Genomic DNA, 21,417 nt, shown 5'->3' with positions numbered 1-21,417 from the left:
ATTTTCACCCTAAGCTATTAATTGCACTGGTTTTGATACCAGAGCAGAATTACCTTTAGCAATAAATATTCTCAAAAACTAAACAAAGACAGTGATTAAAAATAAACTGTCAAAAAGTCCACAAGTGTTTTGCATCAGTATGCTAGGTCAATATGAGAGATAATGCAAAAGAACAATCAAAGGCACAGAGAACATCTACAGCATGTGCAGAAACCCTGTACATGTCTGACCTGCCTACCTTTAGACATACAGCAAAAAGAGGTCTACAGTGCTACCAGAGAAATGACTAATGTATTGCTCTCATCAAAAATGCAGAGTTGAAGTGAATAATAAAACATGGTGCCACTTGTAGAGAAGAGAAAAAAAAATTAGGAGTGGGGGAAAGAAGTTCAACTGTTCTGATTAAGTTGAAGCCACCCTGCTTCCTTCTGCTATAAATCCATGAAGGCAATCAGGTTCAGGAAAACATTTCCAGGTTTCACTGTGTTTGAATGTGCCATGTTTTACTTAAGAAACTTTTAGGTCTAATGTCTCTAAGAAGCAGGTTTTACTGAAACGCCATTCAATCTTGCAACATGAATACATTTCTCTCCTTTAATTGTGAAGTGCCAGGAGAGCAAACAAGCATGCAATGATCTCCAGGTACAATTATCTCAGGTCACAGTCCAGATCAAAAGCATAAGTAACTCTTGCAAAAGCTGGAGAAAGGAAGAGTCAACCACATGTACTGAAAGGACTTCCCCAAACTCCACTGATCTTCTGCATAGTCCTCTGGAAGGTCAGACCTACCAGCACCCCTCACTGCAGAAGGCATGCATGCAAATAGTCTCCTTCACTGTTCTGGTGATATTCTCTCTATAAAGCTTTGGTTCCAAGCAAGCTAGTCTGAACTATGGTGGACACCAGAGTCATTGCTCCCAAAAGAGCATCTTTGTCCCTGGTGAACAAAACCCCAGGAATGAAGACAAGGTTACAACTGCTGTCACAAGAATGAGCCTGCAGCTCTGCCTGAGCAGACAATTGTGTGATTTCACCCCAAACCAGATAAAGAATGGTATATTCAGCTAGGATAGAACACCTCAGTACTAGGGTCAAAGGTACAGTTGCCCTTAGCATGGTATCATATTAACTCCCCATCTTTCCTACTCTAGAAACTTTGGAAAAGGTCAAAAGATCTATGTGCATATTTGTACTTCAACACAGACTTTGTAGTTTCACAAAACCGCAAATGAGACAGGTTGGGTTTTAAACAAGGCATTTCCTGTGTCACATGTCACCAACCACATTCAGTTTGTCCTGTTTTGATACTGTATCACAACACCTACATCCAGTGAGACAAATAATCCCATTGTCTAACACAGCCCAAAACTAAAGCCCAGTCTTTGCTGGCCCAGAGGCACAACTTCAATAATAATGATTAATAAAAGCAATGTCTAATTGTTAATTTGTGCAACAACTGGGACTATATATTGCAAAATATTCCTAGTCAAAAGGAGGTAATTACAGAATGTTACTCCCCAGCATTTCTGTCAGGATCTTATTTTTATCTGTACTGTTTCTTGAGGAGGGATTTATGAGGCTTTGCAGCTCACAGAAGCATCTGAGAAGACATTTATATGCTGAAGACTTAAAAAACATTATAGACAGCAATTTTCAGAAATTACCCCATTAGTAGTCCCATTTTCCTTCACATGCTCATCTTACTCTACACGTCCTCCATTCAGATATCTCAAAGCAGCTTAAACAGCACTCCGCTACACGGAACATCACCTTCATTAGGTAACGGAGGCAGAATTTGTAAGAGTTGCCCAAAGTGCCTGCAGTAAGTGACAAAGGAAGGCAACTCCTTACTGTAATCTCACTCCTATTGCAAACACCAAAATCTTTGATAGAGGTCGCACGGGGACTGGATTTCTACCCAGGACATCCCAAGTCCTGGCCTTCAGCACTGTTAGGAACCATGGCCTCGTCGCGATACCCCAGAGAAGCCAGGAGAAGGCAGAGAGCCTGCGCAGAGCTGGTTCCACAGGCCAAAGCAGTGCAAGTTCAAACCTGACAGTCATTCGTTATGTATTAGTTACAGATTTCTAAATCTTTGTAATGTTTTCACTCACCCAGGTGAATTCTGCAGGTGACTGTGGAGCCTGCACCTCTCCTAGGCCACTGGGATTCACAGTCAAAAGAAAGAGTCAAACTAGTCAGCCAGAGACTCTCTGAGCCACAAAAATGTCTTCGTGGTGCTCTCATTCACTCACCAAGGCTGAAAATATTAATAAATCAGATCTAGCTTAGTCTGTCTAATTTTTAAAAGTGTTTATTTAATCTGCTTAAACCACATGGTGTAAACGTTCTGGAGTTTTCTCTTCCTTCCCTACCCCAAGAGATGTGTATTTATTCTTCTTCCCCACTGGACCAGAAAGCATCAGGCTGTACCTAACTGGCCAGTGTGCTGATGCAATGTAGAACAGCACGCCAAAAACATCTCCCCAACCTGTGCCTCACTCCTGCTGGGCAATGTCACTTCTTAGGTACCAAGACGGTCTCACATAGAGGGATCTCCCCTCCTGAGAAGAACTAGAGAGAGGATTCTGCCTGGGATTTGTTCTTCCACAGTCCTGCTTTTTCTGGGGTTCCACTTTTGTGGGAGATCCCACTTTGCATGCTTTGCACACTCTGTGTAACCCTGCTGCTAAAAAGTACCGGGATCTTTTCAAGATTTTAACCAGCAGCCCCTCATCTAATGTACCTAATGTAATCCAGGCTGGGGAGGGCTGGAGGGCTACTTGAGCATCATTTCCAAAAATGCACTGCAGGCAAAGCAGCCTGCCATTCTCAGGAGAACAGGCGCTTTATGGAGGGCCTGGCATGCATGTAAAAATAAACTTTCTTCTCCCTGTACTGGAGAGCCAACTCTCCAACATCTCAACAACGCAGCTTGCTTTGAGAGCTTTCCAGTCACATCATTCTGTATACGCTATCAGATATATATTTTATAAGATCCTTTTCTTGGTCAGAACACTGCTGTTCCAAGCTTATTCCATTAATACTTCATGTGAAAATAAACCCCTCTGCATTTCAAGAAAACAACAGTTCCCTGGCAACAATTAGTGGAAACTGTTGTCATTAGTGTTTTACTTTGATTGAAGAATTAAAAAGCGGGGGAGGGGATCCTCAGCTCTCCTTGGCAGGCTTCAATATAACCCAGGGCTCAAAGGACAGTTTTCTTCTCCAGAGTTAAAGATTTCAAATATCTCAATTTCCAGAGAGTTAATGGAAAAAGGAAAAACAAAACAGCATCTGAGACCATTGTAACTACTACAATCAGCTGTTCCACATCGGAAAACATGTTGTCCTCCATATCTCACTGCTATTAAAAAAAGTGCAGCTTGAAGTACAATGACTAATTCCACTTTTATAACCGAACAGAACATCTTTCTAAGATAAAAGAGAGCATTAGTGTTCATTTGAACCAAAAATACCCACCAAAAATAGGAAATCTTTGCTATTTTAAAATTTAAAAATGCGAGTGAGAGCTGTAGGAAGGCTTGGCCATGGAAGTGCTTGAAACTGCTTTGAAGTCACAAGAAATATGAAGGCTCCAAACTGTCACACAAAGACCAAACTGGCAATTTGTCAGAAGCCAAGGGGTTGCAGCTAATTATTCTGGATGTGCATTGCTTGTGAAACAAAAATAAATGCATGTCCCCATCAGAGGTACTTGTGATGATTTCCACTTCACTGCACATGTTTTCAATCTTACATTCTTCAAACTAAGCCAAACAGATTTTTCCTGAAAAACAAGGTAGATGGAGATGTTCTCCCTCTCCCTCGCCAGCATGCAAAGTTGTAAGAAACTGGATGCTTTACTGGCTAAAAAAGAACTGACAATTTTCAATTCTAAATTTGGCCCTATACTAAATTTGAGGGCAAAGGGGTGAAACTAAACAAAACCAAGCTTTTATTAATAAAGATAAGAAACAGCTTTACATTTTAGAAACTATCCAAACCCCTTATTTGCTAGATTCCATTACAGAAAATATATTTTTTTAATAGTGAACGCCTTGGACAACCACTGTGTAACTTCAGAAAAAGCCCTTCCCTTGAAACAGTGATAAAAGAATGAAATGCCATTTACTGTCAAGTCACCACAATGCCAGTGCAAGAGCTGAGCCTTGCCAGCTGCTCCGTGCAGGCCATGGCAGGTGGGCTTCAGTCATGTCTGTCATCTCCAGCCCTCCTCTGGCCACCAGCTCAAGCCACTCCAGCTGAGCAGGCAGGAAAGGGGAGGAAGGTAAGTGCTGCAGGAACTGCAAGAGCGTTGCCTTCAGAACACACTAAATTACAGAAACACAGCCTTAAATTTAAAAGCAGCTGGATTGGTGCAGTCTTTCACTGGAAGCAAGTCAAGAACACCAGCTCTGCAGCCCACCCTCAGCTGTGTTCCCCTCACACCCTACATCATCCTGAGGAAGCTCGATGGCCCCAGCGCCCTGCCCAGATGGCCGCAAGTCCCGCGGTGTGGGTTTGCTTTTTATCTAATTCACCTACTGTACTATTTTTTAAGCCAGGTAGTTTGATGGATGTTTCTCAATTGTACTATAAAACGTCACACATTTCTGCTCCTGTGCATTGAGTTCACACTCAATTCTCACTGCTAGAATTTAACCAGTACTTCTTAAAAAAATCCCAATTACTTATCGCCATACAAGTTGAGAAGTTCTTTGTTTTCAACGTGATGCTTGAATAATGTTTTACTGCTGGATAGAGGAGCATGCCTGCTTAACATCCCACTGCCAGCCCTATTCTTCCATTATTTGGAGGATGCACATGTTTCCCCACTCAATAAAAACAGAAAGCTGGAACTGTAAGTCTAAGACAAAACACAGAACTCGAACACAAGTCACAGAATGTTAACTGCTGTCTAGCAGCAGCTTGCTGATAATCTGTACAGCACAATTAGCCTTAAGAAAGCAAAACAAGATGATTTCATTGGTCTAGGTAAAGAACAAAGGACCATCCTAATTCCACGCTGCAGGAAGGAAAGAGAAGAAACACGGGTGCTTATTTGAAGACTTTGAAGACTTCTCTTTAGTAGTAGGAAATTATTTCCTGCTCCTATGAAACACCTTTGGAAAAAGAATAATCTGATGTTTGTTCACAGAAGTCAGCATGTACAGTCCATTGTGCTTTGCTATCTGGAAGCCAGTAACTGAACCTTAACCTTCCAAACTCACTACTTATTACTGGAAAGCACAGCTACATTTAGAAATTTTTTGAGTTTACATAAACAAGAAAATAGATAAACCTGTGTGGTTTTGTGTTTTGAGTTACTTGTCTTTTGTGAGGTTAAAAGCTGGTTTCTCTTGAACAGGATAGGTTCCTTAAGGGAGGAGAAGGGGAAACAAATCAAAGAAACACTGCTGCTTAACACAGGAAAACAATATTCCCTCTGTCAAATAAACTTTGTCCACATTCTCCATCTAGAAGCAGGGTTAGTGGGACAGGTATAGACCACGCAAGGTGACTCACGCAAAGATTTCTAGTAATGCTGGATGGAGAAAGAGCCCATTTCTGATACATCCCCTACTGGCTACAACTACATGCATCAGGACATAAGAAGCAACACACAAGCGAGGGGTGATCACACACAGCCAGCCAGCCATCCTGCTCTAGCAGAGCAGCAGGCATGGGTGTTCGTGGAGCACAAATTCGCAGTGTAGCTTAGCCTGCCACCTCAATTATGCTGTGAAATTTGAGACCATGAAGTCCTTTAACACAAAGTCCTGTCCAGCTGTTTCCCAAAATGCTCTTCCAATAAAGAAATCCTGTGTCAATCTGATAACTAGCCATTAAGCTACACAAACATCAGAAGCTAACAGGTAACCCATGGAAGGACAGCAACTTTAATCCACAAGGTAAAATGGAGTTTGCCCTCTGCTCAGCTCATCAGTACATCACTGAATTCAGCTCATACAAGCACCTTGCTGCCTAAATGTACAGTGCGGGAGCAAGGCACATATAACAAATGCAGATATAGGATTGTAGTACACTGGGGTATTATTAAAATAATAGTGTCCCCTTGACAGTGACACAAATATAGGCTAGCTTCCTCTCTGTGCTGTTCATGAAGCTGTGCTTAACAAATCCTGGTTTGTATTTATCAATCCAGAGATGCTGTTAGCACAACTGATGAAAGAAGCTGCTCCTTAGCTCTGAGCAATGGGAGGTACAAGTAAGGAAGATGATGCTGTAGTGGCAAAAGGCTAAAGGAAGTCAGTAAAGTATATGCCCTTTTTCCTTGTAACACCGTGCAGTTCCCAGACAACCACACATAGCTGGAAAGACATATTCTCCAGTTTAACTAGAAATGAGAATTTTTAAAGACTTTTCTGACAGTGGATTCTTTAAAATAAAATGGCCTCATTTTTCAGTTTGATCCTAAAGTGCTTTTCTCCTATCCCTTGCTGGTGTTGAGAAGCACCTTTGACATGGACTTAAGAGCAGCCTTAACAATCAGTGGCTAACACCCCATTTCCCTCATCTCTCCTCCATCCTCTCTATTGAGGCAGTTCCACCTCTGTTACTGAGATATGAGAAAACAAGCGTGAGGAACACATGACCACCTCAGAGTGCGAAATGAGCACCAGATAAGCATCAGCAAGAGTGAAACCTACGACACACAGCTCTTTCAAGTACACCAAATAAGCCAGAAGGAAAGAGCATGCTTCCCTTTGATCTTTTAGGGCTATAGTGCTCTATGTTACAGCTGTCACAGTAACACAATTCCTGACCATTCAGACCTGGGAAAGAACAAATGTAGCCAACACCTGAACTTATCTGTAGATGGGACACAACTCCAAGGCATTTTATTATAATTGCTCTGCTCACTGAGTTACAAGAACGTTCCTTCTGCCATAGCTTTTTTTCCAAAGGCCAGCTCCTGTTTTTGTTAAGCTTGACTGTCCATGAATGCAATAAACACAGAGTAACATAGTCTAATCAACTATCAGATCTTATTAACAGACATAAGAAAAGCCTAACTGCATTCTCACTTCACCAGGGCACCTGTTGAATTAAGACTAGTTGGGCTCAACACATACTTCAAAAAGGTAGACCCTCTTTTTACAAAACCAGTATCTGTAGCAGAGAATTGAATGGAAAGAAAGAAAAATAATTAAGCCAAGGTCATATTGACATCTAAATGACAGCATTTAAAATCAGTAAACCTTCTTTATCATATAATAGAGGTGGAAAATCAAATAAAGTTTTTACTCACCTGTACTACTTCTACTCCTCTTTTCCTGGAAAAGAAAAAAAAAAAAAAAAGGAATTGTTAATGTTGAAAACATGGGAAAAATGTAAAAACAAACACTAACAGAAAAGGGTTGCTTCATACTGAATGTAGACAATAAAAATCTGCTCTAATGAATCTGATTCAAATTCAGGCAAGCGCTTGTTCAATTCCATTTTCTGCCTGGGAAGCACTTCAGCAGCTTCTGAATTGTGGCCTCAGAAGTGACCCAGGACACACACCGAGCAGCTGCACCGCTGGGACTGACACAGCTGCCCAGTGAGCAGGGGTAAGAAGTGGGTGACATCAGGGAGGGAGCATCCCGTTTTAGTCAGTTCTACTTTGCTTTTCATTTCTCATCTGCCCTCAGAGAGTGCAAATTGCACCACAGGACATTCCGCATGCTTAACAGATGTTCGATTTTGATACAAAGATACGTACGAATGTCAGGGAGAATGAACACAGCACCTTGCAGCTATTTATCCTTACTTACAGCCTTGTTTTACCCCCCATCACCTTGGTACACAGAATGCTTCCCAAAACTAGACACACACACACACGGTGACTTGCGTCAGCTGTTCTCTACTTGAAACCCTTGCCAAGAAATTTTTAAGCTGTCCCATGGCTTGTTTTCATCCCAAACACAAAGATCCACAGGCTGGCTCCACAGACGAGCCCTGCAAACAGAGCAAGGAAGGGGACAAGGGAAGGGGACAAGGGAAGTGGACAAGGGAAGGGGACAAGGGAAGGGGACAGGCACAGGTCAGGTCCAGAACCGAGAGACCGCCCTGCAGCTGGAGCACCCTGTCCAGATGTGTCACCCCCCCTGCAACTCCATCGTAGACACATCCTCGCGGATCCACTGCTCAAGACAGACGATCCATTCTGGAAGCAGTGCCTTAAAACTAGAATTATTTAAAACTCCAGCTGGTGATTGGTACTGCACTGCGTCAGACGGACAGACGGACCTAACTGTGCTGGCCTCAGAGGCAACCACCCCTACATCATGTAGCTGTGCCATTAGCTTGTGTCACAAATTACACAAGCAGCCATGCAAGCAAAAACATACAGATTCAACCCTGCAAAATGAGTATGTTCCATTGTCCCAGCCCCAGCAAGCACTAAGCTACAGGCTGGGATGAGAATCTGTGTGTGCACCAGCCCCCAGTGCTGTGGCTCTTTTGGGCTGAAAAGGGACACACATGGGACCATGCAGACAGACACAGCGTACCGCCATACCCTGTTCCAGATGTGTGGATGTGGGGACACCAGAGAGTGCAATGCTCCACGGATTAGACACATCCTTGGACTTCAAAGACTTGCAGTTGGTCACTCTGGCTCCTGCAGGAGCAGAGTTCAAATACTTGGGGTTTGCCAGAAAGGCCCACGCCTCTGAATGCTGCTTTGGCCACATGGGGAAGAGTTCTAGTGATCCTGAAACACCAGGGATAAGATACTGGAGAGGCCTACTGATTATACACCAAAATGTTGAGAACTGCAGTTGATAGAGCCAGTTTAGGCAGATCTGTAGAGATGATCATCTGCTCTGCTGGTATGAGAACTGAGATTCATGTACACACAGCCAGACAATGCTCAGTCACTGCATTTTACAAGTTATCGAGCAAAATAAACCATTTCTGCTCTAGTCTTGAAAAGAAAACTGAATCCCAGGCCGAAAGTCCAGCCATCCCTGCTCCATGCCACCCTCCCAATAGATGCAGGCTATTTAAATATGTTAGAACCTTCTCTTCACTTTGCAGACATAGGAAATTTAACTTAAAAGTCAAAAGCCTCAGTACGCACAAGATAGGAACCCTTTTTCCTCATTCCTATTAACCCCACATGTGAAATCAAAGACCCCTTTTGGGGAGGTCACGGAGCAGGACTGCCCAGCTCTGCCCTCAGTGCTTTTCTGTCTAAAAGCGTCTGTGCTGCTGTCCACAGCCGCAACGGCTGCACACTGCTGAATACACAATGGCTCCTCCAGTTTCCCCACCCAATACAGTAAGTCTTTCTTTTGTGAGGCCATTACAAAGATGCCCAAAGCGACAGGCGATCAATCAGCATCTATGACACAAATTGCTCCCTTCTTCCACTTTACCAGTCCGGAGTTTCTCTTGCCTAGAAGCAGCATGCACTATGCAGCCATAACGGAGAGCTTGTCATTGCTCAGCAAGGAAATTAAAATGAAACCAAGCACCTCTTGCAGAGAATTTCAAACCCTCTTGCAGATAACAGTAACCTGTAAGCGCTGGGTGATTAATATATTGCTGTTACGGTATGGGAAGTATTGCTGCAGGCCATCACCTGAGGCTGGCCAGGTGCATTCCAACTGTATTTTGAGAAGAAAATATGAATCCCATAGAGAAAGAGTTAATAGTCAAATTGTTGAAACCATTATTTTCACACAGCTAAGCAAGATAAATATGAGATATTAGGTGGGGAATGTTTGTGGTTTTTTTTTTTTAATTTAGAGTAGCAGCCTACTCAGAAGCATTCCAAGTATTGTAAGCTAAAACTTAAAATAACCAAGCCAGTTACATATTTGCTGTGTCTGCCCCGGAGTAAACAGAACTCGAAACTGCTATTGAAATACAGCAGTGTTGAGCTGTGACTGCTCCAGAGCTCCTGGAAGAATAGAGGCTGATGGCAAAGGCTACATTTCTTGCCATGCCTGCATACACACTGAATACGCTTTGTTGTACTTTGAAGAAGAAAAGTACTTGGCAAGCTGGTTGCCAAACCCACTTGAGAAAGAGTCAGTCCAAAGGTTTTCTATAATCCCCCCAAAATGGACTTCGCGGATTTACTGGGACTTATTGAAACCGACCGTCCTGCCCCAGCAGAAGGGGAGAAGCCAGAGCAGCACACAGCAGGGAGAGAAGGGCCGTCCTGCTGCTGGGTGTGATGTCACACGCTTAAAAAGCTACGGGAAGGAAGAAGTGATTACCAAGGTTGGCTTGTAGCACTGGGTCTGCCCCTTTTTCGGAAGGGGAAGTGCCCTTTTGGTTACCTGAAACAGGAGAACTTTTTATACTTAAGCCCAGGGGACCAGAAGCCATGGAAGCAGGCATATTTTGAGGATTAGTTAATTTGGGAAAAATCCTCTACCAACATAGCTTTTTTTTTTTAAAAAAAAAAAGAGTTATTTTAAAAATGAAAGGTTTCCAAACAACCAGGATGTCAAGTACTCACACACCTCAGTCCTGGCATTAGCTGATTCTCCACCTCGAAGATTTCCTAAGCCAGTGACTCCGGGCTTTCCAGCCAGGCAGGTCACAGCTGCAGGCTCAGGGCAGCGACACGTCCCTTGTGCAACCATGCATGCAATGCCATCTCACCGCACCGACCGCCCCACGTCACATGCGGAAGAGCTGAGGGACAAGCACGGAAAGAAAGCTGATCCTGCACACAAGAAACTCTAGGACCCTCAAAATAATAAGCAAACACAGAGAACAAAGCAGGCTGTGGGCCACAAGAAATTCCCCAACAAGGGGCTGTCTGTGTAGGACACTCAATGGAGACAAGACGGTTGCTGAGTTAACTACCCTGGGAGCCTGCCAAAGCCATGGACTGGCCACTGCTTCTTCCTACGGTGCTTAAAAAGCTACTAAGAAAAGTACATCCTGCACCCTCAGTGTACATTCTTTTGGGCTGTTTCTGTTGGCAATGCAGAGACAGGCACCGCAGATGCGCTTACCATCCACCAGGTACTACACCAAACTCCCCTCCCAGTGCAAACCCCAGGTGCTTGCATGGGTACAGACTGCGGCTCAGACACAAGCAGCGCACTGCAAATTCTGCACACAAGGCAGACAGTTTAGAAAAACTGAGTGAGGGTCACAAGAACCCGTCCAGGCTAGGCGGAGTGCTTCCAGCAGTAGCAATGCCTATGCCAAAGGTGCTGTCTCACAGGGGGCAATTATTTCACTTGGAGTACTGACCACCACTCTTCTGTCCCTCATGGTGTCATCCATGACGTTTTTTCTTCCTATGTAGACTGAAACTGAGCCACAGCCTGTAAGAGGAAGGGCTCCTATTCCCAGCTGGCCTGGCTGCCTCCTAATATTGGCAACAGCCTATACAAAACCCACAGGAAACCCCTTTCTCAAAGGGGAAAATAATGATGATTATTAGCTGTATTTCCCTTCTCTCTCCAAAGAGGCAACACAACTGGGTCAAAGAGAGACTGCATCTGCCCACTTTCATTGAATGTTTGAAAAACAGTCAGTTCTAAACTATGTTCCCAGAGGTCATTATTTTTAAAATACATTTCATTCCAAAGATCATCTAGACAGAGGTCTGGTACTCCAGTCATCGGCCCAGGAAAAAGAATTATGATCAGCAAATATTAGAAAACCTATGGGAGAAAAGATAAGGGGAAAAAGTGTTTCAGGGTGATAAAACTGAACACCTAACTTACAGCAAAGCTTTAATGGCTTCAACCAGCATAGTATGCCTAAAGCTATGGAAACCTATTCGGGTGCAGCCCAAATTATTGACTGGTGCATCGCTTCTTCCCTTCAGCACACAGCTCTGCTCAATCACACACTGCAACATTTAAAGAAAAAAACAGAAACATTAAAGTAACCGCTGCATTAGTCTGCAGTACCGAATAAAATCCAGAAGCTTGTTATGACGACTTAGTTCTATACCCGAAACCAGTGAACAACTCTACCTGATAATGCAAGCCTCACCATATGCAACAGTGATTAAGATAGTTAACACGCAAGGTGACTTCATGTTTAAGTTAGAATGATGTATAGATTTAGAGAAGAATTCGGTATCAAGTTACTAAAAGCATATTAATCAGTGTTTTGGAATTGAAGTTTTACCACAGCTTGAAACTATGTAGAATACTTGGCTTTTGGGGTTGGGTTTGGTTTTGTTTGGTTTTGGTTTTTTTGTTTGTTTTGGTTTGGTTTCTAACATCCAAAGTAAACAGTTTGGACTAGTTCCCCATAGCATCTCGGACCTGAACATTATAGTGACTGACAGTTAAAAGAGAAAATGACTAACAGGTCATGTATCACAGACACGGTTAAATTAAGTAACATATTTTTGCTGTCTGGTCTGAGTGACAGACTGAAAAATGCCAAACAGAATTTACAGTTTCAAAAGTAAAAGGCAATCTTTGTATCTGCTTTAATAGCCGATGAAGTTATTAGTGCATGCAGAGAAGTTAATTTTCTCAGATAGAAGAATGTTTCACCTCCAAAATTTCCCATGTACAAAAGTGGCAAATATAAATAATGTATTGCTTTGATATCAACAATAAAAGCATTTTCCCAGAAAAGCAATACATCGGCATCAAAGGCAGTTGTATAAATATTAATGAATCAGAGCAAAAACCTGCAGCCACTAAGACTTTCCACCACACTGGGATTATCAGACATGGAGGAAGGCACCGGACAAGCGACACCAAAGCAAAGCCCAAAAACCAGCCACTGCTGACCATCCACAGCCTCACTGACAGTCCAGGCCTCCTCCTGGCACAGACGCAAGCTCCACTCGCTTGCCTTAGCTTTTCCATCAGCAGAATACCCTCCATTTCTGTTATTAAATATTTGAGAGGATCCTTACTTAGATTATTTTTCATCCCAATAGCCTGTCAGCGAAACGACCAAGTGACAACCCAGCACAGGGGTGTTTGCTGCCTGGGGGCCCTGGCTCACAGAGAGGTCAACTGAGGGCATCTGAAACACAGCAAGACTCCACTGCAACCCAGGGATATTTTGTGGTCTGTTTTTGGCTTCTTTCTTTGCACACAGACTATCAAGCAGGCAACTAATCAGAGTTAATTTTACCAATCTATATCCAACTGTTCTTTCCTTTCAGCAAGCTTCTCCCCTTCAGTAATCAGTAATTTGGAAAGGTTTATGGCTGAAATGGATCAAAAGTTGGCATTTGGGGGAGTCCTCAATTTTCCCAGTCTGTAAAGCATCATAGATCAAGAGGAAAAGGGAAATAAAGAACACCTTTATAATCTCGTAGGAAGAGATAATGTCATATGGTGGAGGAAAGGCCTCACTTAAGACTCTAAGTGCTCTTTAGATGGGCTGAAAAAAAGCTCCAGACTTTGGGCTGCCACAGAAGACATTTTAAATAGCAAAAAAATCAGAGGATGGTCGCATTTGTGCGTTTCTTTCTTGTTTTTATAAACAAGGAATGATCCAAGCAATAGGAGCCCTCATACATCAGACACTACAACACTGTGATTTTCACACCACCACCCCATTCACACATGACATTTTGTAGAACCATCTGATATTCTTCTCGTCTTCAGAGCATTATATCACCCCGTTTACAGCTATCAAAGTGCTTCTTAAGAGTGCTGTATCAGAATGAAGTGCCCTGAAAGGGACTAGAAAATAAGAGAGGATGTTGGCAGGGCAGCAGCAGCATCACTCTGGTACCCACCTGCGGCACCGCAATGTTTCCACATGCAGTCCCACAGCTCACACCCACATCCACCAGCATCTCACAGCAAAGATCTAACTAGAAACACAGTAACCCATTTATCCTGCAAGAGCAATGACAAAGTGAAGCACCCAATATCACAACTTCAGAAGTTCAAGTAGCAGGGAGGAAAAAGCCATGAAAGAAAGAAACCAGACACTGTACGCAGTAACCAGAGGAAATAAACTGCCTTTACTCACTAAACATTCAGACAATAGTTTCAGTAATAGTTTAATGGAACATTACAGGGCTACTTATTTCAGCATGAAAAAATAGGTATTGTGGAGATAAAATCTGTATATCCCAAGTTATAAAAGCCATAACGTCAGTAAGTACCAGCTCAAAAGGATCTGTTTTCTTTTTAAATTAGGCATTTCAGATGGATCAGTGCTGCTGAGCTCTGCCAGACTCTTTTCTTGGAACTAGTGACCCCAGGTTCTGGGAGCCCACACTCGCTGCTTTCCCAGCAGGGACACAAAACCTTTAACCACAGACTTTTGAGAAAAAAAAAATAAATGAACAGCCATCAGTGGGAAGAAGGAATGATTAACAGCTGCACAGGAAAATTATTAAAGGCAAGGAGTTATTCATCCTACCAGACATTCAGAGACATATTTAGTACCTGATGACAATTGCAAGCAATCGGGCAGGGTTCAGCCTTCAGCCATAGGCTTACACCACCACACATTATCAGATTCCGTTCCCAGCTATGGCAGTCAGCCACACCATGTCATCTCTTTATAAACTTATTAAAAACCATCTTCTAACCAAGCTGTTTTGGCACTGTATCTTCCATTACAAGACATTAATTTCCCAAAGGTCAGAGTCCTTCAAATTTGCAGGCTAGATTGTTCTCGCCTCATCCTTTGGCTTCAATAAACTCCTTGCTTCCTTCAGCCCTGCAAAGAGCCTGCATGTCCCCCCTGCTCCCAGCTCCCCTTGTCTCCCCATATATATGTGTATAAAACTCCCATTGCAGAAGCTATTAAAGGCTTATAGAAACATGAGAGATATTTACATTTTACAAACAAAATTAGCAATAAACTCACACTAACAGGTTTATAATCTGAAGGATGCTGATACATTGCATACTTGCTCTCCATTGCTGTGATACATTCAATTAGCTGTCACACTGAGGCATAAGTTTTCTGCATGTGTTGATAAACTTCTTGGAACTATAACCATAAAACACTTAAACATTTTATTCTGCGAAATCAAGCTTCTAAAAATTTATGTTCTATATTAATCTTAGCAACTTTCCTTCCATATTAATATAAGCCAGCAGTTATAAACTATTAGTGTCTTATTCTCTTAAATCACATAATAATCACTAGTTAGCCAAAAAGATTATAAAACCTTCAATTTTCCATTGTCAAGAAATCAGGTATGCAGATTTTCTTCTTCATCAAGGGAAGCTTCATACAACATGAGCAAGAGGGGCAATCTCCTATTCACCAAGAGGTACATTAGTTAGCAGATTGGTATTTTGTTTACTTCTGACTTTCCGGATATTGCCAAATTGCAGGAAAAACTATATCCTACATCTTAACATCTATTATGCTGAAGTAGGAAGGCAGATATTTGTGTTTCCTCAACACCTCCAGTACCAAATTGGCATGTAAGGCAAATTTAACCATACTGAAAGACTTGCCATGAAAAGCTACCTACACTGGAACTGGAAAGACAGCTCACGTGGACTCAAAGCATGAAGATTTTACCTGTTATTTTCTAGATAATGCTGCTAGAACCTCTCCAGCCTGGAAGCTAGCAGGGAAATGGGCACTTCCACTTCTCTCCTGCATCAACGGTGAATCCAATATGCAGATAGTATTTTTCAATTTTCCAGATGACAAAAGTCATCACCTTTTTCATTTCAAAGAAGAGAACACCCCAGGCGCAAAAAAAGCACAATGCAATGTTAAGCAACTGTGCCAGAAATACGCCATTTTAGAAAGTTAACAACAAAGTAGGATGGTCAGTCACAAACAATCACATGAAACAAAGAGCGGTACATGTAAAGAAACACTCAGCAACGTTGCTGGCAGTTAACTGGAGGTATTTACTGTCAGGAAATACCCTGAAGCTCCCATGGCTTCAGCTAACAGATTTCTCATGCTGAAGCTCCTAAGACATCTTACAGACAAGGACGCACTCAACTTGAAAAGTGCTGCAACCTGAAAGTGCAGGGCTGCAGGTTCAGCCCAGGCTTAAAGTTTCTCCCCTATGAAGTGTCACCATCTTGGGAACCTCCTTGTCACAGCAGGGTGACCTGGCAGCACACAGACCACACAATGAGAGACTGGTACAGCTTTGCATTTATACTGCATGCCAGCTGCATTTTGACACCCTTCAGTAAGCTTTGTCCAGGGGTATGCAGAATTGCTCCTAACTTTGCACAGCTCTTTCCAACTTTATGCTCAGACAGTTTTCAAACTAAACTCGCTAACAGTGTTAGTCATACGTTTATTCTCTTAGACTTAGATACCATCACTTCTGAACTCAGTTGCAGCACCACCCTCCAAACTCTGCTTATAATTATGTCGGCCTCTTCATTGCTTCTGCCTGTCCATCTCCTTTCGAAGACCACAACTTTCGCAACAGGAACTAAGAACTAACAAGTGCTGAAGCAATGCATAGAGTTCTGCCTCCCTACCTATAGATCTGTCTAGAAGCTGGACCGTCAGCTAGGTTTAAACTCCTGAGCTCAGCTACTAAGAGCTGTTCTACCGTGGCAGCACAGAGCTCAGTGCAGACTCGGCGCTCACCTGAGGATGCAGCCACTTCTGGGTTTTGCAAACAAACTTTATTTTTTACTCTTGAAATGCCCTGAATTGGTTTGTTTAAAGCTATCTCACCGGTATCCTCTTGAACTACAGTCAAAACTGAACTGTAGGCACATTCTGACTGGAAATGAAAAACGGGACAAGAAAGGCAGAGCTGGGGTATGGAACAGATCTTTTTGTTCCAGCATAGGCAAGGCTGTCAAGGCGAGCGAGAAAAAACTGTTCCACCATGCATCTGTAGTGGAAGGCCAACAAAGTCAGGCTGCTCTTAGAGATACCCCGCTAGGAGGAGAGCAGCTTTCACAGATAAAAGATTTAAGCCAAATACAAGCAAGCCTTGCTTTATTCTGGGGCTGCTTTTAGGCTCCTGTTTCACTGTTCATTGTGACCCACCATAAAGTCACTTACTGTTCAGTATGCATTTTAGTTTTTGACTTACTTACACCCAGGCTAGTAAAACCTGCATACATATCTTATAGAGAGCCTTCTCTCAGAACTCTAACAACTACCAATGTCCCCTTATTAAAACAGCTACCTCCCATGTTTAAACAAATATATTCAAGGTTTCTGGGGCTTTTATAAGGCAAGATGATGTTTAAACAGGGACAGAATACATTTTTCCCTTCATGTGAACAGTATAGAATCACAATACATTAAGACACTCAGAAGGTTGTCTCACTGGTGGTTTTAGATTTAAGCACTATCAATCAGATTTAGGCATCAAATGTTTATTGCAGATAAGCTGTCAGAATCACAAATATCGTTTTATCAATATTAATGCAAATGGCATATCGCTATCAGGCACCAAACAAGGTTAAAGAAATACAAATATCTGCACTGATAATATAAAACCAGCTATATTAACCTGTCTATGCATCTCATAATATCTATCTAGAGAGCGCAAGAGGGAACTTCAGATTAAATACATTCACATCACACCCTACATAAAAGCATTCCCAATACTCCCCTGTTCTATTTGGACCGGCAGAATTCAGATTGAAGAAGTGTAACACATCCGGTAAGAATTTTGAGTGCCCAACCGATCTTAGCCTAGAGTAAGGAGACTTTCTGAAAGTGCCTGGCAATTGCCCTCTGAGAATCTGACCCCTTCCCGACTTCTCTTAGTTCCAGGTGTCTGCCACCATCACTTTTAACAGTCTTGTTGGAGCCTGCACACAGTCACCTGACAAAAGCATACAGAGAAAGAAACTGTGTTAGAAATAATCATTTACCAGAACCGTTATCCACAGTTCATCTCAACTAGACTGGGATCCCTCTAGGCAGTGTGTCTGTAAGCGTCCCACACCACTGCCCAGGAGAACTACCGCAGCGCCCTGGGCTTCCAGCAACGCAAAAAATGATTCAAGAAAACAGCGTGTTGTCTTCAAGTCTCTGGAAGGTTTGCATAGAGCTTGCGGGTCTCCTACCAATTTGATGCTTGGCGTATTAAGAGCACTTCAAGGCATCTGTTCTAACAGTGCAGAGGTGCTGAAGAAATTTTGTCATAATCCTTGAAACGCCAGGAATGAATTAAGTGTATCTGGGGGGGAAATCTCCTTCCTACAAATGCCAGCCTAAAAAGCCCTCTGTGTCTGCTACATTCTTATGCACTAATCAAAGCTCAGAATTTTAGTTTCTTAAAGAAAATAACGTTAAAAGGTACTTAAAAGCAGGCATGCACAAAGGCTAGAGGCCGCATCCTGCACAAGGCCCACGAGACGAGGCTCCGCTGGGCCGTGAGTGGTGAGGAGGTTCTGCGGGGCTCCCGCACCGCGCGAGGGAGGACGAGCCCACACCTCCCCTCTGCTAAACCGGGGGTACAAAGAGACGAGAGTGCCTGCCAAGCCAGCTTTCATCCAGAAATGGCTTTTAATCCACTAACCCTGAAACCAAATGCCGTACATCCACTGCAACTTTCCCAGACTTTGGCGAACAGCCTTGAATAAACCTTTTAGGAGTTTTTATAGAGGCCAGACACCCACTGAGACATGCATTAGAAATGTGCAATACACAGGGGTTTTTTTCACTTCTTGGATCTCTAAAAGAGACTGGGCATTTTTTTGGCAGAAATTAAAGACTTATTTTGCTATGCAAAAATGAGTTTATTCATCTCCAGCCAGGCTTCAAGTAAGATATATAGGTGTCTGGGGCTTTTTCCTTCATGCAAAACTTCATCGTACAAACAAGACAAAGTTAACGCAAGAAAGTTAATGTCTGCTCACTGAAGAAACCTGATTGCAACATTTTCCCCTCCCTCCATAAGGAATAGCCCTAATGATTTGGTACTGTACAAGTCAGACACCAAGTCTGCCTCAAGTTTCAGTAGCTTTGAGAGCAGTCGTGATTTCTTGTCTCCTACACTCATCAAGTGACCACTGTTTGCATGGCAAGGAACACATTTTCTTCTTAATTTAAGGAACCAGAGTCAGTCGCAGATTCACAGACTCAACTGACAAGAGTCTAGGCTGAGAAGTTACTGTGGCCAGCCTGTACACACTGTCACAGATACCAATCCAATGTTTCATCAGGTTAAAAGGACAGCCATGGAAAGATTTACCAGAAAATAAGTAAAAGATGTTCCTAGAAATCTTTTCTCCTCAAACTCTGCATCAGTTTAGGCTCACACAACTCTTCCAGACAGTTCCTCTGTTCTGTTCGCTCCCTTTGAGATGCATTTCAAGCTTCAGCCTTTAGTTTGGGGCACTTACGAATGCAGCTTTTATTTTAAAGAGGACTGGCTGATTGAGCCCCAAACAAAAAGTTGGCTAAAAGCAGCTCCAGTATCATCTCGAACTGGGTTTCACCTTTTTTTCACTATGCAGCCCCCCGTTAACACTATATGAACCATGTAAATAGAAAAGAGAAGCATGTGTGGAATCCGCAATTCTGCAGCCTAATACACTATTTGAGAAGAAAAAGATGTTCAGCAGAAAATACATGGTACAAATTAAAGAAACGTGAACTGGATTGCTTTTCTCCATTTGAACATGCCAATACCAATAATGGGAATATCCTTCCCCTGCAATTGACTCTTCTGCTTGAGTGACATCAACATAGATCAAGGAAAAATTATTTCACTTTATTTGGAAGCCTCATTAGAGAGGCTTGCAATAAAACGAAAGCTTGGCTTCCAACAAGTGGTGATCACACTGTTTGAAAATACTCCATTTACTGACACATGGCCAACTTCCCTAAGAAGCAACAGGATAGAGCATTTGACAGTGCTGCAGTGAATCATCTTGGTGATCTGTACCAATTACACATGATCCTGGAAATCAAATTAAATGCCTGCGACATGCAATATTTGACCATGATCCTACTTACAAGAAAAAAGGATCTAAATGGAGAGATAGCAAAGTGATAAATATTATTTATTCTACAGTATACAGAATAATATTAATAGCTGATGTGAACATCTTGGGGGGAGGACAACAAAGGGAAAAAAAAAAAGACACACCATACACTACACACCCTGGGTGAAAACCTTATCAAAAGGGTCAGGTAAGAGAACAGAGTTTTCCATTGGTCTCATTGGATGGGGCTGCAGTTTGAGGAACCGGACATCCAACACATGGAACAAGGTACTGCTGCCAGTCTTTTAATATCGAGGCAATGTAGGTCGTGAAGATTCACGGAAATACACCCAAAGCTTTGGGCAGGGATGGACATGGGATTATGATGCATAGGATCAGCCAAGGTCAAAAAGCACAAACTTGAAGCTGGAGCAGAAATTAGACAGCGACAGTGTACTCATTATAGTTTCCGAACCTGACAAAGGCAAAGCAGTATCTCCAAAAAATCTCCACCCTAGCTGGTGAAAATTCTCTGTCCTGGTGTCCAGATCACTTCAGAGAAGCACATCTTGCTACTAATCTCTCTCACACAGACACACTGGGGTACACACACACCCCACTCTAATTAATCCTGCCCTTGTTTTGTTTGGTTTTGGTTTTTTTTTTTCCCCATAACTTATCGTAGACAGCAGCTGTTACACCCATCGTTTCCATCAGTGACCAAGCACGTGTGTGTTAAAACCACAACTTTCCCAAACTTAGCCAGGGCACACAGGACCTGATAGACAACCATCAAACTGCTGTTAGATTTTCTAACCAGACTCCATTGCAGCACAGATTGGAATCTGCTGGGAGGTCTGCTACACCGTGTAACTGGAAGAACCAGACAATTTCTTGGGCCTCCTCAGATTCTCTAGAAGCTGCCTCGACAAGCTAAATCATACCATCATGCCGGAGATCTGTTACTCATACCCTTGCTCTCCCTCTCAGAAAAAAGCCTCAGGACAACATTTCAGCTGCATCTTGTACATTTATTTCCCTTTATGGACTTACCTACATTATCTGGTACCTGCCCCTCCCCATAACAGTATTGGTGTGATCACAACATGCTCCTGAGTTTATAAGATAAGCTAAATTCCTCTTAAAGGAAAAAATTAAAAGCTAAATTTCTATTCAAAGCTACCAAATTACCATTGTCCTTATCATTGCTAAGGAGGTGGATGTATAAACAGCTGATCCAGCTTTTGAGCAGGAGCTGGGAAGGCAGACACAAAGGCACAGCAGCAGTGAGTTGTTTTCCTCTGGGTTATTTTTGTCCAGCTCCGCCCTGAAACTCACTCTTCAATCGCAATAATTGGCAGCAACTAATCAGAAGGAAAAATGCAGGCAGTTTATTAAATGTTTGATTAAATGTTGATTACATGTTTGATTACACATGATCACAGAACAAATCTCCCTTGGACAAGCGTACTCATTTTCTCTTCTCACATCTTTTGTTTGTAGCCATAAGAGATAAGAACTGTGGAGATGATGCTCTACCTCACGTTGGGATTTCAAGCCTATAGGTGACCACACAACACAAGGCAAGGAG

The 21,417-nt window shown here is 42.6% G+C and overlaps 1 protein-coding gene across 4 annotated transcripts in view; it reads right to left on the bottom strand.

The window, feature by feature from the left end:
* Positions 1-21,417, bottom strand: part of ITPK1 (inositol-tetrakisphosphate 1-kinase) — a 149,755-nt gene that overhangs the window by 106,554 nt on the left and 21,784 nt on the right. For all 4 annotated transcript variants that reach the window (XM_080345054.1, XM_080345055.1, XM_080345056.1 and 1 more), the window contains one exon: positions 7,277-7,301. In XM_080345054.1, coding sequence (XP_080201180.1) covers positions 7,277-7,301 — 25 coding nt within the window. The remainder of the gene's footprint in view (positions 1-7,276; positions 7,302-21,417) is intronic.

This window comes from Nesoenas mayeri (assembly GCF_963082525.1).
Source record: "Nesoenas mayeri genome assembly, chromosome: 5".
Taxonomy (NCBI): Eukaryota; Metazoa; Chordata; class Aves; order Columbiformes; family Columbidae; genus Nesoenas; species Nesoenas mayeri.
Note: the sequence above shows the minus strand (reverse complement) of the source record. Positions and strands in the feature narration are given on the sequence as shown.